Genomic DNA, 17,849 nt, shown 5'->3' on the forward strand with positions numbered 1-17,849 from the left:
GTCACTCTCTTGTGACCTGCCATGCTATTTTGGGGTGCCTTGATAGTTGAAGCAGACCTTGTGCTGTTGAAGCTAGAGAGGTGAGCAGTCTAAGTCTGATTCCCTGTAAAGACTTCTCTGTTGACACCCACACCTCGGCGCTCATATGACCGTATGCAGTTGCGAGCGCCGTAAAACTCTCTGCTATTAAAAAAAAAAACGTTACCTACTTTACTTACCTTACGTATTTTGTTTATTTTACTAACTTTACAAGCTTTACTTATAGACTGCTGCACATGCACTTACTTTAATTTCTTTCTTTATTTGCTATGCTTACCTTACTGCTTAAGTTACCGTACCATTTTACTTATTTCTCGTTCTGCACTTTATACTTCATACTTTCTTTCCTTGGTGCATCTACGTTACTTTACTTATTTTGCTTACTCTATTTCTCTTACTTAAACCTTTTAATTCTAAGTATGCTTTTCTAGTTTTACCTGTTTTATTTCTTTCTCTTGTTTTGTGTCTATATTGTTTCTTTCTTTTTTTTTCTATTGTTACGTCTTACTTCACTGGGGCCTACTTTGCTTGCTTTACAAGATTTGCTTATATTACCATCAATGTGTGAGTCACAAGTGCCCCATACACTCCGGCACCAGTGGTGTAATATTTAGGTTTTCTGTTGTTCGATTCTCTCCTTGTGAACTCTAAATTATCGAGCTTATCATTCTATTTGCTGTGACGATGTATTTTACTCTTTTGTGAGATGGTTCAAACAGGCATAGTCCTAGCAATCCACTTCTAAACGGTATGAATTATAGTGTCAAAGGCGGCGGGAAACATATTTATCATTAAAAAGGTATTTTGCTGAGCATAGAAGGTTCCTCAGGGGGTAAAAGCGTAAAAGGAAATGTACGATGAGCATAATTAGTTGGGAGTATCCTTTCGTCTTTTATTCCATGTGGCAAGTGCCGTTATCTGCTTGAACCTTGGAACTATGTTGGAAGTCACAGAAATCCTGACAGTAGACCTTAAGCTGGAGAGGACAAAGTATTTTCTTTAAAGGTTTTTGTTGCATTTTATAACTGGGGTTAAAAGTGAAAACTAGCAACAAACGTTAAGAGACTCCTGAATTGCAAGTCATTTTCACTGAGTTTAATCTTTGGCACGCTACATGATTTTCAGACTTGAAACCAAGAAATCTAATAAAAAGACATCCCCAAGGTTACGAGATAAAAATGTTTCTAATAGTTCACAAACTTCTAGTTTCATAATATTATGTTCTGGAAAAACATTTTAGCATATTATTATACCCATACTTTTCCAGAGCATGACAATTATCCTGTGTTTAAAAAGATTGAGATGGCTGGGCCTTGTCAAGTGAATGGACGACAACCGGGTTCCGAAGCAACTTCTCTATGGAGAACTTGCCCAGGGAAAGAGACCAAGAGGAAGACCAAAACTGAGTTACAAAGACACCCGCAAAAATAGCTTTTCTAAGCTTGGAGTAGATGTTAGCATCTGGGAAGAAATAGCTGAGGACAGGAAAACATGGAGGAAAATGATATAGGAAAGAAGTATAATGCTAGAGAGCAGCCTTAGAAACAACCAGGCTGAGAATGCCAACAACGAAAGAAAAACAGCAAAAATACATAGCTTCGATCTAAGTCACTGACATGCAAGCACTGCGACAGATCTGCGCTTCAAACATATGAAGAATTAGCCGTGTAAGAAGCTGCATGAAGACAACCTTGAGACCATCTTAAGCTAAATTGACCGTCTGCATAGACGAAAAGAGCCATATATACAATATCCACACTGCTGGTGTCGAGACCAAGCGTCGTACATCATCTGATGTCTGCGTAAGGCCCTAAAGCATCCTTAGATCTAGTCATGTGAGGGTACGGGTCGCTACCTCATAATTACAAAGTTATATCTGACATTTTTGGCCGTTTTGGATTATAAAGACCTTGAGGTCAGAAACCGAATGTCCTATCTGATCTGTTCAAATCGTAAGATTGTTCGCAGTCGTTATCTAGATAATTAAAGAACTGTATTCCAAAAAGCTTGACATGTTGTGAAACTCAAACTTTTTAAACGTCAAATTTCTAAAAACTAAGTAATACGCAGATAGAACGTTGTAATTATAAGGCAGCGGAGTAGCTGCTGGGCGGTGTCCTCAAATCTAGTCATGTGGGGATACAAGTAGGTTCTTGGTGGTGGGATGTGATCGAAGACAGATAGTAGGGCGCTGCCATTGGCCGTATGGTGTATATTGTATATTTGTGTGTGTGTGTGTGTGTGTGTGTGTGTGTGTGTGCGTGTTTGTTTGTGTGTGTGTGTATGTTTGCGTGTGCGCGTCTGTGTTTCAATGTTATGAAGGTATGAATCGGGAAGTGATAACACGAGAAGGGTGGGTGATGTGCCCAAACCGATGTTGGTTACACAGTCATTATCGTGTCTTGACGTAAGATAAGATCATTCATATTGTTTCATTTCCCTGATCCAGTAGCCACCATTGAGTCCTGCGGCCTGTCGACAAGGCAAATCATTTACAGACTTTCATCGGCTGTGTTTTGTTATTATGACGTAAGAGTATAGGAGCATTTTAGTCATAAGACGCATTAACATCATTAGTTTCATTTCGTATGCTTCGACACAGAACAAGGCGCACATATTTACAAGCTTTCTACCTTTGTATCGATACAGGGTACTTTTCATAATTGCAGATAGGAGAAAACTTATTTATCTGCAATTAGAAAATGAGGATTACATTTCAGCAGCGATTGACAAGCAGTTTTGCACTAAGACGGACGTTTGAAAGAGGTTTGGTGTCACCAATTCAACCTTGCCCTCGCTTCTTAAAAAATCGAAACAAAATTTCTTAAAACGTCATCGATGGATGTCAACCTGACAATTATACTGTCACAATTACTTCTTTTTGATTTTCTTCAAAATCTCAGTTATTTTCAATAGTATTGTTTGTTCGAATTGTAGATGTGTTGAACCCAAAACCCTGGAAATGTTCTTGATAATGATATCCTAGCTCGATTGTGTAAACATAATTAAAGCTTATCATGGTGCGTCTGCATTTTTGAGGGACTTTTCAGCTTGGCCATTCACTATTTTTCGAATAAGCAAGTCCACGTGAATCAACTGTTACAGAAAGTTTTTAATCATGCTCGAGCTGCCAAAGTGTCTTTCACTTTCTTTGCTTCTTTGCCACCTCCTCAAAATGTAATTCCTTCCTTCCTTCTCTGCCCTTTCTTCTTTACACTTTTCATTTTTTTCTCTTCACTGTTTACCTGCGTCTCTGACCCCATCCCTCACATCCCTTCTCTGTCTGTCTGTCTGTCTGTCTGTCTGTTTGTCTGTCTGTCTGTCTGTCTGTCTGTCTGTCTGTCTTTTCTCTCTCTCCCTTTCTCTCTCTCTCTCCTTTTCTCTCTCTCTCTCTCTCTCTCTCTCTCTCTCTCTCTCTCTCTCTCTCTCTCTCTCTCTCTCTCTCTTTCTCTCCCAAACCGATCACAATACTACACATTCACAAAGGAAAGTTGATGGTTTTCCAGTTTACAACTTTGGCAACCGAACTACTTGGTTACACACACCAGTACTGAATAAGTATATTATAGCTTTATATTTTAATTAAAATGATAGCCTACAGAGGGTTCCACAACTTCTATTTGGTTTATGGAAACCCGCCATGTACTGCTAACAAGGTCTTTGAATTGCACACTGCAGGCATTTCAGTGGACCCCGGCCCGGCATGTTTACCTCAGACAAGATAAGGGAATGATTAACTACGACTGCTACACGTCTGCTCTGCACAAAGCAAGCAAAAGAGGCCAGGTCAATTTCAAGAACCTCACAAACAACATATAGGCCAGATTTCCATCCCTTTGATGACAATTTGGAAAGTTCCTAAATTTGGTTTTGCGTACACGCGTCCTCAGCATAGATACTTAGCGGCTTCTGACTGGTTGTAATTAATTATGCCGAGATGGGATATTCGATAAAAATGGAGGTCTCGCCTTTCACATGCAATGGCGAGGAGCTTGCCTTTTACAAAACACACTCTGACCAGTGGCTCCTTTACCCAATACATTGTATAATATTATATTAAAGACACGAAAAAGTAAACTACTCGTCGGTCGTTTCTGCGTCATGTTATCTTTAAATATTACCTTTAATATATAAAAGCAATATAATTTTACATTACCCCTCCCTCTATCTCTCTATCCGAATGAAATATATGAATATATCTCAATCCATTTCATTCAAGTATGGAGGAAATGATGTCGAAAAAAACAAAACAAGAAACAAGCCACTTTACAAGTTGGAAGTGATTTAAAACATGGGTCTCTACATCTGTTTTTCCACTCCTTACACAAGAGGATGTCGGTAAAAGGATGAGACCGTCTACAAAAAGAAAAAAATGCAATAGTTGAGTTTATACATCATATTTCCACTCCTTAAACCACGAGGCGATTGGTCTTATAGATGTAACTCAATTGAATGACCAAACAAAATGAAAATAGACATCTGCTTTCCTCTTGAAAAAAAAGGATGGTGATCTGAATATATAACCTCAAATTGTATGGATTGAATTATCTAATTTAACGTATTCATACAAGGTATCTGATCCCACACAATCGGCGGATTCCAAGTAGTGTCCTTTTAGAAATTTTGATTTATAATAATATTACTTCATTTATTATTTTAATATTATTTCATTATTTTACTCAAATCAATCTTATTGTTAGTATTATTGTTTTTGATATTGATGTTATGGCCGTGTTGTTTCTTCTTCTTCTTCTTCTTCTTCTTCTTCTTTTTCTTCTTCTTCTTCTTCTTTTTCTTCTTCTTCTTCTTCTTCTTTTTCTTCTTCTTCTTCTTCTTCTTCTTCTTCTTCTTCTTCTTCTTCTTCTTCTTCTCATGATCAATATTTGTATTATGATAATCATTAGCATTATTTATTTATTTATATATTATTAATGTATTTATTTATTTATTTATGTATTATTTTTATGGGGGTTTTTTTAAATTATCATTAATACCGCCCTTAATCCATAATTGTGTTATCGATAAAAATAGACGGTAACATAAATGATGACACTATAAGGGGGGGGGGGGACAATTACAGCGAATTATAGGCGATTTCCAGGTTGAGAACCATAGATATGGGGTACACAGAAGCGGAACCATAAATTGGCAAAAAAGATATTAATCCGCATACAGGAAAAAGAGGCTAAAACAGCACCTGGACATGGATGGCTGGTGCCTCTATAAATAAATCATTGAAGGTCAAGGTCACAGAAAACAACTATTGACATGGATTGAACTTCAGACTTTGTTCTGTCGCTTTAGAAATCAACCTTTAAACTTGAGGATGGAGACACGGGTTACCTCAAAACGACCTACAATAAGCGCTATAAGTCAGATAACTCTCTTTATCTCAGGACCTGCAGAGATCTGTGTCATGCTGTAAAGGAATAACATCATGATTTAACTTACCAATGTTCGCTGCCTGGCGACGAGAGATTTCATGTTAGCTCGTTATATAAGAGTACCCCTCTTATAAAAGTGGCTGTGCGTTTCGTAACTACACGTATTTGGATACGCAGTCTTCCCTGGGTGTCCATTTCTGAGCTGTGTTAAGGTAGGCTGAAGCTGAGACAGTCACAAACTGTTTACTAGCGTGTTGATAACTTAACAGATATGGTTTGTATTTTCTGGGGCTGATAAACATTTTCATATAAATAATTAATTAATGAATACGTTAGCAAATACATTTTTTAAAGTAAACAAAGAAACAAGTAAAAAATTAACAAACAAACAAATAAACAAAAATTAATAAATAGTAAATAAATAAATAAATAAATAAATAAATAAATAAATAAATAAATAAATAAATAAATAAACGAAAAAATACATTTGTATGTTGTTGTTGTTGTTGTTGTTGTTGTTGTTGTTGTTATCGATCCAGCAACATCTGGGCTCTCGCCCTTCTGTCCAATGCCATGTAGTGATAAGTGCAGGTTAGCTGCAGTTGCTGTAATGTTCCGTAGAGTGTGTTGTCGAAGTTAGGTCTCGGAGGGAGAAGGGTAGCTCTGATGTCATTTAGGGCTGTACAGTGGAAAAGGTGATGTTCCACTGTCTCATATGCATAGTCACACAAAGGACACATTGGGGGAAGTTCTGGATACATTAATTTAATTTGTATAAGTATATTATACATATTTGTGTGCGTTTGTGTTTATGTGTACCTTCACATACAGAGACACACTTACAAACACACACACACACACACACACACACACACACACACACACACACACACACACAAACAGAGAGGGAGAGAGGGAGAGAGAGAGAGAGAGAGAGAGAGAGAGAGAGAGAGAGAGGGAGAGAGAGAGAGAGAGAGAGAGAGAGAGAGAGAGAGAGAGAGAGAGAGAGAGAGAGAGAGGCGAGTAACTGGAACAGACAACCGATGACTTTATGGCTGGACCATGAAACAAAATAACACGTGAGGCCAAAATGCTCACTGCAAAGGAGAACCAAGGTTTTCAATGGATGCACCACGACCAGTTTTGTCTGTCTTTATGAAGTATAAACTGTCCATATATATATATATACATGCACACACACACACACACACACACACACACACACACACACACACACACACACACACACACACATGTATATATATATATATATATATATGTATATATATAAATATACATTTATACATAGTCCATATATATAGTTGGTAAGCTATTCAAATGTTCTGTGTGCAGAAAGCAAGGGAAAAAAACGATTTTATTATATTTAACAAGTTGCACCTTATTTATGTTACTTTCCTGTCTTATTCAAAATTTTATATTTGAATTTTGACAAAACATTTCTTGAGCACATGAAACTAATGCTTCAGATTAACAATTTGTTTCGTATTTAAAATGTTAGGCTTACATCTGAGCAGCTGGTCAACGATATATATAACTTTTTCTTTTTCTTTTTTTTTTGGGGGGGGGGGTGTTAATAGGGCGGTATCTTACGTTAAACCATTAGCAAAGGTGGCGATAACCGAAATGAGCATAAAGAAAGTTTATTACATGAGTTATACATAGATATGGAGATCATGATTTATCCTACTTGTGAAATTGCCAAATTGCAATCACGAGTTATAGAGTAAACTACTATATCTTATTCATGTTGTCTCACTTTTCACTCAAACTGAGAGCAACACTGCAAATGTGCCGGTAAGCGACAAGAATATGACTTCCTCCTTGTTCTTTCCGAGAACATTTCGTCTGGCCACGAAGTGAGTAATATTGTGGAGTGACAATTATGATGAAAGTACTGTTATTGCTTGTTCAACTCACTCTGTTTAGTCTCAAATGAGTCTAAAAGTTGGATGACAATAAATAGTAGCTAAAAGCCCACTAATGAAGGTTTCAACACGTTTCCTTTGATGTTTACCTGTTAACCTAAAAAATGGGGAGGGGGGTGATAGGGGATTTACAGCATACACTTAAAACACCTTAAAGTTGACCCATTTTCATCATTACCACACTTCAACGCGCACCTATGAAACAAGGTCCAATAGTAGTGATCCTAAAGGTCCGTGAATAATTTGAGCCTAAATACATATTTTTTTTAGATTAGGCCTACTGGATTAAGATTTTTAAAATAGTTTTGTTCCATCACTGGCTTACAGGAGCGCCATGCATAGCTACGTGTGCTCAGTGGCAAATTAAAAGATAGGCAAATTATTTTTTAACGCGGACAGACGAAAGTAACTGTCATTAACCGCTCCGGGACTTGGAAAGACCCCCCCCCCCAAAAAAAAAAAAAAAAGAAAGAAAGAGAACACAACAATAACAAAACCGAAGACACCAACCAAACCAAAACAAGGGAAAACAACAATTTAAAAAACCCACTTATACAATAGCTAAAAGTACCTGTATACATGGAGGTGTCATCTCTGACTCAGAGGTTTGACGTATATAAACTAGTCAACAAAAATTAAGGAACATTTGAGAAAGGGTGTATAACTTCGAAAGCAAACTTCAACGCGCAATTAAATTTGTTACACATTTTAATCAACATGTGTATAGCAAGTACCAAAAAAGAAAATGAAGTTATTTCATTTTAACTTGCTTGAAAAGTTAATTGAGTTTGGTAGGGGTTAAAATCCCAAATCCCCAAAATTGTCAAGCGGTTTCGAAGTTATTTTAAATTCTGACTGCAACAAAAACAAAACTGTTCAGATGATTTCAATAATGAATATGCCCACCACGATTGTACTGGCACTCAGTACACCGGCTCCTCATCGAGTTCATGAGGTTGGTGAACACTCTCTGAAGCATCCCCTGCCACTCTGCCTACAGCATCTGAAACAGTTGCTGCGCATCTCCTGGAGGGGTGTGGTTGTCTCTGACTCGACGTTGCAGCTCATCCCAGAGGTTTTCTATGGGATTCAATCCGGACTGCAGGCCGGCCAGTCCATTCGGTTGATGCCAGCCTGCTGCATGAAGTTTTGGACACGCAACGCTCTATGAGGTCGGGCGTTGTCATCCTGGTACACTGCATGTGGCCCCATCTGCTGCAGAGTAGGTAGTGCAAATGGACGGAGTATCTCATCTCGGTAACGTATTGCAGTGAGATTCCCTAGCACTTGGAACAGAAGTGTTCTGTGGTTCAGACTGAAAGCAGCCCATACCATCACGGAACCACCTCCAAAAGGCATCACTTCTCTGACGGCTCCATCGAGGAGCCACTCTCCGGGTCGCCTCTAAACCCTGATACGGCCGTCATTGTGATGCAAAGAGAACCGGGATTCGTCGCTGAAGAGAACGTTTGCCCACTGTTGACGTGTCCATCTTACTTGGCGTCGCCAAAAGGCAAGACGAGCAGCCCTGTGTGCTGGGGTGAGACGTTGGCGGACTGCTGGTCGACGTGCATTAAGTCCAAACTCATGAAGACGTCTTCGTACTGTCTGACAACTAATGTTAACACGAGTTGCCGCTCTCAGCCGTGTCCGGATGCGATTTGCAGGAGCGAATCTCGACTGCGGAGCCTGTCTATGAATGATTCGGTCTTCCCTTGCATTAGTGGCTCTTGGTCGACCTGATCTGGGTCGCTGTTGGGCACTACCAGTGGCGTTGGCACGCTGAATCAGCCGTGAAATGACAGAAACGGACACTCGAAGACGTGTAGCAACTTCTCAGAGTGAAACACCATCTTGTACCTAAGCAATGGCTCGTCCTCTGTTTACATCAGACAATTTCTGTCGAGGAGGCATGTTTATGCTTAGCCCTACAGCAGCAGAATGGTGTATCCACAGGGCAAATTAGTGAGTGCAAGTCACTCACGAGACATGAATCTTGCAATTGAAAACTGATTTTTGAGCGTTTAAAATTTTTTCTGACGGTAAGAGCTAGAGAATAAAAATCGATAATTGGACAACATTGGACCTATAGCCCCCTCCCCAGCTCATCGCACAGGAGTCACGTGCACTTCAAACCCTGGTGTGTGCAATCCCATTAGTCATAAAGTAACATTTCACCAATATCTAGTTTTACGAGTAAAAGTAAAACCTCGAAAGAATGCATACAAATATATCACTGTTTTTACAGTACGTTCCTGAACTTTTGTTGACTAGTTTATAATGATCCTCCAGCCTTCACGATCGCGAGCTGCCGTTGCACATTCTGCTACACACAGGTAGGTCCATATCTTAATGTTGTCCATTTATGTTACTCTTTGTTTAACTTTGGATCTCCTGCCCCCACCCCCCCCCCCCCCCGCCCGGGGCGGTGCCATTGACTGAAGTGGTGTCTTTAGGCCACTCCCAAAGGGGGGGGGGGGTCATTTCTCGTTCTAATGTACAGTAGAATTGTAAATGGGCTGATCCAACAATGTCATGCTCATAACTGTGCCTGAACTACAACTGGGAACTGCTGCTTATTCTTTCCTAATCCTTACTATCGCCCTTTTCCTCTATTTCTTTTGTATGTTTGTCAAACTCTTGTGGTCCGCTATTTCCGGGGTGCCTTGATAGTCGAAGCAGACCTTGTGCTGTTGAAGTTAGAGAGGTGAGCAGAGTAAGTCTGATCCCCTGTAAGGATTTCTCTGTTGACATCCACCCTTTGGCGCTAATATGACCTTACGCAGTTGCGAGTGCCGTAAAACCTCTACTAAAACTAAAACTAGCACCCTTCCTTCAAGCACCTCTTTCAGCTATAAGCAAGTTACATGTGAATTACCTTTCCCGTATTTTGTCCGCAGGTTGTAGACGATGCGGTTGTTGGTGATATCTCTGGCCTTAGTGGCCGCCGCCAGTGCTTATGAGGTACAGATCCGTTACTCCGCGCCAGTCCTTGGGTTTGTTCTAAAGAGTGAGTAACATCAATACACTTCCCTCTCCGTTTGCAGGTAGCTGGAGGGCGCCACTAGCTGGTCCTACTTCTTTACCTTCCCTCTGTTGTTTCCGTCTTACATTTTTTCAGCATTAAATGACGATTATTCAGTCGATGTGCTTCTCTTTATTCATACTAAAAATCAAACAAACTTCCCTCTCGGTGTCTTCTTCGTGCTACAGCGTATAGTCAAACTTTACACTACAACGCCAATACACTTCCCTTTCCGGGAATTGAACTCAGGTCTTTTGTGTGCATGGGTGTAGAGCCTAAGCCTACGCCACAGACGCCGGTTTCGCATAGATACGTGTTTGAAATTTTGCATCCACTTTATTTATGATCAACCATTTCTTCTCTCTTTCTTTTTTCCATGACGGGGGCGGTCGGCTGACGCTCAAATGTTGTCTCCACTCCAATGGTAAATCCACGTGAAGCGCATAATCTCTTGACGAACTTAAACTTGTCTGCACCTTATACTAATTGCTACTTTCTCTTTAGTTCCAATAATATGTGAGGCAGCGCAGTGAAATCAGGGGTTCGTCAAAATAATGAAGTTGAAGAAACTGGCACTATCATCTTCCATTTAGGCAATTTTATCGAATTTTTGTTTTTTGGATTAACACCATTTTGGCCCAATTAAGGACACATTTGTGGGTGGATTTTTACTGAAAGACGTTGATTAAAGGCACAAAAAGTGAGTTATTAATTTCCACGGATTATCAAGCTATGGAAATCGCAAAACTTTGGCAACCATTTTCTCACTTATTGTACCTTTGAAACCAGGCAACCCCACCTTCTTCAATCTCAGATATCTTGACTTCTATTCAAGATAGATGGGCATTTTTTTATTGATAGCAAGACAACTGAAATAGCTTTGAGATGATACCAATAGCTCCACATGCCCAAAAAGTGACAAGCGCCTGATTCCATCTCGTCGTCACACATGTATTCTCGGCGAAATGTTGCCCCTTGTCAAATATGCTCATTATGAGTTGAATTCTATTCAGTGTGAGTTGGCTCTGACAAGTAGGGTCAAATTAACCCGCCTCCTAAATTATCTAAATTGTGTCGAAGGCGGCTTAAAAGATGAAACAATCGTTATTTTAGCCACTGGGATGATGCGACAGCTAATTCACCTATTTGACCAAAGAGCAGAGTGTTGAACTCATATACTATAACCAATCTAGTTTGAATTATTCTGCTTCATATGGGTCATACAACTGAACTTTTATCTAGATTTCAAGATGTATACCGTAAATGAAGAACAAAACAGTCGTACAGTTGATATTAATAGAGCTAGAATTCTTTAAAAATCTAACCTGCATTTAACATCCACAGCGACTGGCCAAGAGAGAATTGGCGGTGTGGTCTTCAATTACGTCATCAATAATGTCGCGTATCAGGCACGGGGCATTCAGACAAGTGAGTATAATTATTGCTGAAAAAAGAGGGGCAAAAGAAATGTTTCCCTCCGAAAGAAGCCCTCCCCCCTCCCGGCTAAAGAACTCCTTATATCTGCCAATAATAATTAATGATTATAATAACTAGCATTTATTTTGTATAGGGCATATCACCATTCAATTTCAAGCTCTATGCATTTTTTATCGATATAATTTCCCCTGCGGACATTAGAAAGCTAAAAAAAACCAAAAAAACATTATGGGAGTCCAATGAAATATGTAATGCTAGCAACCGATTAAACGCTCAAACACTGACAAACTGACATGATCTTTCGCTGGAGACATTATTGCCACAGCTTATAAGGCATATTATCACTATTAGAAATACGAAATTCGTATATTTCATCGTCTAGCATAACGTTTTGATAAATAAAGAGCAAATGCAGTAGCTTGGCAAGAGTCACTCTGACTCGCCTGTAAAAATGTACAAAGAGAAGTGAAAAGGCTATTCATCAACAGAACAGTCTTTCCAACACTGACGTACCAATGACAGACGTGGCAGCTAGACACAACACCCAAGAGAAATGTCAGTGCCTGGGAGATGAAATGCTTCAGAAAATTAATCAATGGCATTAGGATATCTTATTAACGATTTTTAAAAAGATCTCTCTCTCTCTCTCTCTCTCTCTCTCTCTCTCTCTCTCTCTCTCTCTCTCTCTCTCTCTCTCTCTCTCTCTCTCTCTCTCTTTCTCTCTTTCGTAAGTCATCTTATAATTTTTTTCCATTGGTTGATTGATCAGGCGACGGCTGGCTGTACAGAACCCGCGACGTCAAACTGGATGGCGCAGACGCTGTGCACGCCAACGCTCAAATCTATGACGTTTCAGGCAACCTGCGCTTGACTACGCAACGCTCTGTTTTGAAATTAAGTAAGTTTTCTTTTAGGAATACGGTTACGGTTAGTCGAGGTCTCTATTTAGAACTTACTTAACCTACAACTCACTTCCAGGGCCTCCACTCTCATGCAGGTCCAAAATTATGGTAGCCATTTTGCCGTGCTCTGATGACCATTCTAACTTATTTCAAGAAGTGGAACCCCAAATAGACCTTTACCACGAATTCTTTGCTAGGGAGTTTGAAGGCCATTTCGTCAGTAAAAACAAAAGCAACCGAAAGAAATTCATGTCAAAACAATTCGAATATAACTCAATTATGTGGGTTCTAACATTTGCCCTTACCAACTCCAAACGGCTATAAATAGTACTATTTATAACCTCTTTGTCATAGCCACACTGCTGGTCTCTCTTTGCTCTTTTCTGCCTTTTTTCTTAATTCCAAAATGGATTTTTATCTGCTATTTGTTGTGATGCAATTTACAGTTTACCGATGTTTGCCATGTTTTGATCTGCACACAACACACACACATACACACACACACACACACACACACACACACACACACACACACACACACACACACACACACACACACACATACATACATACATACATACATACATACATACATACATACATACATACATACATACATACATACATACATACATACATACATACATACATACATACATACATACATACATACATACATACATACATACATACATACATCGCATTCGCTTAACACATGCAAGTACGCACACACATATGCCCACTCTTCTTATATGTACGAGACAATGTGTGTAGATAGATAGATAGATAGATAGATAGATAGATAGATAGATAGATAGATAGATAGATAGATAGATAAAGTGCATCTGTCTGTCTTTGGAAAAGGCGGTGAGAGGACAGACTTGGCCCGCCTTCCTTCCAGGCAGATCCGAGCAGCAACCATCTTCAGGGATGACTTCAACAGCTTCGATGCTAACAAATGGAACTATGAGGTCTCTATGTATGGAGGCATGGTACGTTGTTTGGTTGTTTTTTGTGTTGTTTTTTTTTTTGGGGGGGGGTTGTAACTGTTTTACGGTACTTCTAACACAATAAGATCACATAAGTGCCGAAGATTAGAGGTGTTACAAGAGAGTAACAAACACAAAAAAGAAGGACGGGAGATAAGGATGATATATGTTTGATAGGAAAGAAGGAAACCACATCAGAGCACCCGCCAACCATCCACATGGTAAGTTTGAGTCTGAGTTTGAATTAAGAGAAGGATATCGACACAGTAACTGACATTTAGTGCAAGGAAGAAGCAAGAGATATAGACTGAAACAGCAGGGGGGAGAAAAGACGTAGGACCTTCCAGTCGCGCCCGTCTAAATACCCACAGTATGGTAAATGAGGAATCTTGTTGACGAGGGAATGAAACTTGGCGAGCAGATTGAAAGACACAAACATAATATGCACACACACACACACACACACACACACACACACACACACACACACACACACACACACACACACACACACACACACACACACAGACGAACACATACACACACACACACAAACACACACACACACACACATACATTTCCTTAACACAAAGCAAGATACTAATGACACTCTCATTGTGCGTGGATCAGTACGTGATGATGATGATGATGATGATGATGATGATGATGATGATGATGATGATGATGATGATGATGATGATGATGATGATGATGATGATGATGATGGCCATCACGGCATCACCCCCACATTGTCATTGTTATTGCTTTTGGCTTTTGTTCCTCAGAACTGGGAGTTCCAAGTGTACACGAATGATAAGCAGAATGTCTTCACCAGAAACGGACAGCTATACCTGAAACCGGTAAGTCTCGTTCTAGGAAGTATAATATTTTAAATTGTTTCAAAGGAATTACATTCCGATGAACTTTTCAATTTAGTTTAGTAACAGTTTCGCCGCACTGGTTTCAAAAATGAGTCAAATAAGTGTTGAAAATTTGAGATTTTATTAGATAGTAACATACAAAGAAAAGAATATAAGAAGCAGGAGTGATATGGATGACAGATGTTTGAGGGACAGGAAACAAGAAGGACACGAGAGCCCACAACTCATTGTTTAAACTAGAACAGTTAGTTGATGTTTTTTTAATGCTGGGCCGTTCTTCTTTTTTAACCCTATCCGTACGTCGTATTTTATTGTAGTATCCATACGACGAGGGGAACTCTGAGCCACCACTTTCCAAAGAGGAACTTTACTTGTTAATCCGATCCGCACGCTTTGCATAGCAGTCTGTCAAAATTATTTTTTGAGAAATACTGAAAGTTTTAAAGAGATCTTCGAACTAGAAGTATTCTAACAACTTTTTTAAAAATTCTTCAACCAAAACGTCAATAATTTGAGAAAAGAAGGTGTTGGGAGTGGTGGGTAGTTGGGTGGGTAGATGGGTGGCCTGTGCACATAAACCATACAGGCGGATGAAAAGAAGTTCAGATTCCACAGAAGGGATTGCTCCTTCCTTCGAGGATGTTACTCTCACTGTCACTGATCCCATAATTCACAAGGCTTGTTGGAGCGCTGTATGTCAGAAGGAAAATCAGGAAGGAAAAAAAAAGACTATTTCAATGAAAAGGAGACTCTAGAAATATCTACTCATTTTCATTATATATATGTTTAGCTTGCATACTATAAAAGCAAGAAATTTGTCAAGGTCAAGACTATTCGCTTATGTAAAATATCGCCAGGAGTGTCCTTTAAGCTAATATTCGGAAAGTGTTAAGTCAATGCACGACAGTTTGCAGCATTATAATGGTTGTTTCCCTTGAATTACATTTTTTTAACGTGAGGTCAATGATGAAAGAAATAGCCACTTAAAGTCGATCTAGCAGTGGCGGTGGGTAGTGAAGGGCTCACGGGCTTGAGCCCCCCTCCCCACCCCCCAAGTCTATCCCAATCAGGGGCGAAGGCTGACTTGTTTGACAGGGTAATCAAAGTGAAACGGGATCAGGTATGGCCTGTAGATATCACACAAGAATCTTACTCGAGGCGGCGACTCTGAGTTGTGAATGAAAACAAATCCGGAATTCATATTGTATGTTCAACCACCAAAATAATCGGGAAAGTATCTTATTAAATATCAGTTCCAACTAAAATTAAATTTAACTTTAGATGTGAATACATAAACATAAAGCAAAGAAACAGAGATGTCAGTACTAGATCTATATGTTATAGATCTATATGTTATAGATTTACCAGTAAGTCTAACTCTTTGGTAAAACATGACAATTATCATTTTTAAAATTTCACATTTGGCTGTTTTTGTTAGCCTTTCGCGGCCAGGAGCTGGTGTCATAATTGAGGTCACGATCTGATTATAGGACGGTAAAAAGTCGAGGAAAAAAAACAAGCACACGCAGCAGTCAAGAGATTATTAGGAGTTAGTTCCCCTCACATTTGTGAGGTAGACTCGACCAGCGTTAGTTAGCATACATAATCAGGGCTTGAGATTAATTTTAACTGTGGCCCCAAAGGGGTGAACAGGGTATATGTGGCAATGAAACAGCTTGGACTGCTATGTACATGTTCCCTTCAAATCTATTGGTAGACTCTTCCAGACTCACTTTAAGCTTACTTAATCAAAGCTTGCGATTGCTTATGGAGTGGCCCGAGAGGGGTGAGGAGGCTATTTCTGAGGCGAAAGTTTACGACACACTTTCCCCCCAGTGACACAGATACCTATGCGCCCATTGGGCCTTTGTCAGGCGCGTTTTATTTTCTGCAACAACACGACCTAATCCACCTCATAGATGGTGTGTGTTTGGATTGCTGTGTGTTTGTGCCGGTGAGATTTAACAGTTATTAATTACATCAAACCATTTTTGCGGCAACTTTTTCATCAAATTAAAACTAATTAGAGAAATTTGGAGGTGAAACGGCTTCGTCCCCACCATCTAGAAGAATATAACGTAGAACAAAGAGATGGAAGACAAAGGTGATTCTTTTCGTTTGATTGGTTCTCAAAATGCCGTGGCTCGCCGTGAGTATAGAAGAATCATCACTGTTTTGTTCCTATTGTTTGCTTTTTGGTGGTAAAGAAGTGGAAGAAACCTAAGCCCCACCCACATCTTGGTTCACCCACCGCTACTGTCTAGGTTTAGATTTAACTCCTTTGTTACCGGACACTTCAAACTGTTCCCGTAGGATTATGCGATTGTGCGGCCGCGGGCCGCATTTTTTCGCGTAATTCTGCAACATTTGCATAATTTTGGATTCCCCACTTTTTTTTACTTTTTTTTTTTTTTTGGGGGGGGGGGGGTCATATTTTTTTACCATATTTATTAATTAGCTCCTCCCCGGTTGATTAAAGGGAAGTGATCACCGTAATAAGTCTCATTTAAGTGATAAGTTGGTTATTTCTCTTGTTAAAAGATCTTGGATGGCCAAATTGTAATGTGTGAGGGATTTTAAGTTCCTTGAGCCTTGAGCATTTTCACTTTTTCAATCCATCAAAAGTTGGTCTCCTGTCTGCTGATGTTTCGTGTTTGACACGTGTCCCTGGTTTGTGATGTGCCAGCATCAGCTGTCCAGATGTCTTCTTTTTTTTTTTTTTTGTTTGTTGTTGTTGTTGTTGTACATTTTTCTTTCTTCTATAGATTCTAGATCTACTGCTGAAAGTTATAGAGAGTATATTTTTTGGTTTTCTGGGTTTTTTAAAACTGATGCATATTGTTTTCTTTTCAAGTACACAACAGATTACTGATACTGATATGTTCTGATTTCAATTTTTCTGTACATAAAAAATGAAAATTCTTCTTGAAAAAGGGCAAAACATGTCGCGAATGGCGTTACGGTAACTTGCATAATTTTTGCATAATTTTGCTTTTTTCTCGCATAATTTGGTTATCTAAATTGGCATAATTCTACGGGGACAGTTCAAATTATTATAAATCATATTAACATTTTTAGTCATTTCCAGGAACGAAAAAATGAAAGGGGGTTGAAGTGGCAATTACGCCCTCGATTTTTTGTTTGTTCTTTAAACCTCTGCCAGTCTGTCAGTCATTATGTCTCTCTCTCTCTCTCTCTCTCTCTCTCTCTCTCTCTCTCTCTCTCTCTCTCTCTCTCTCTCTGTCT

The 17,849-nt window shown here is 39.4% G+C and overlaps 2 protein-coding genes across 2 annotated transcripts in view; both read left to right on the top strand.

Annotated features, from left to right (window-relative positions):
* Positions 1 to 3,858, top strand: part of LOC101851000 — a 21,306-nt gene extending 17,448 nt beyond the window's left edge. Inside the window, exon 7 of the mRNA XM_005111165.3 lies at positions 3,718 to 3,858. Coding sequence (XP_005111222.1) covers positions 3,718 to 3,858 — 141 coding nt within the window. The remainder of the gene's footprint in view (positions 1 to 3,717) is intronic.
* Positions 3,859 to 5,440: 1,582 nt separating this feature from the next.
* LOC101851233 (beta-1,3-glucan-binding protein) overlaps positions 5,441 to 17,849 on the top strand; it is a gene marked incomplete at its 3' end in the record, with an annotated part of 18,713 nt that continues 6,304 nt past the window's right edge. The window contains 5 exon segments of the mRNA XM_013089679.1: positions 5,441 to 5,635; positions 10,270 to 10,379; positions 11,739 to 11,822; positions 12,601 to 12,729; positions 13,598 to 13,725. Of these exon segments, the coding sequence (XP_012945133.1) occupies positions 10,280 to 10,379; positions 11,739 to 11,822; positions 12,601 to 12,729; positions 13,598 to 13,725 (441 nt within the window).

Source organism: Aplysia californica, unplaced genomic scaffold (genome assembly GCF_000002075.1).
Source record: "Aplysia californica isolate F4 #8 unplaced genomic scaffold, AplCal3.0 scaffold01018, whole genome shotgun sequence".
Lineage (NCBI taxonomy): Eukaryota > Metazoa > Mollusca > Gastropoda > Aplysiida > Aplysiidae > Aplysia > Aplysia californica.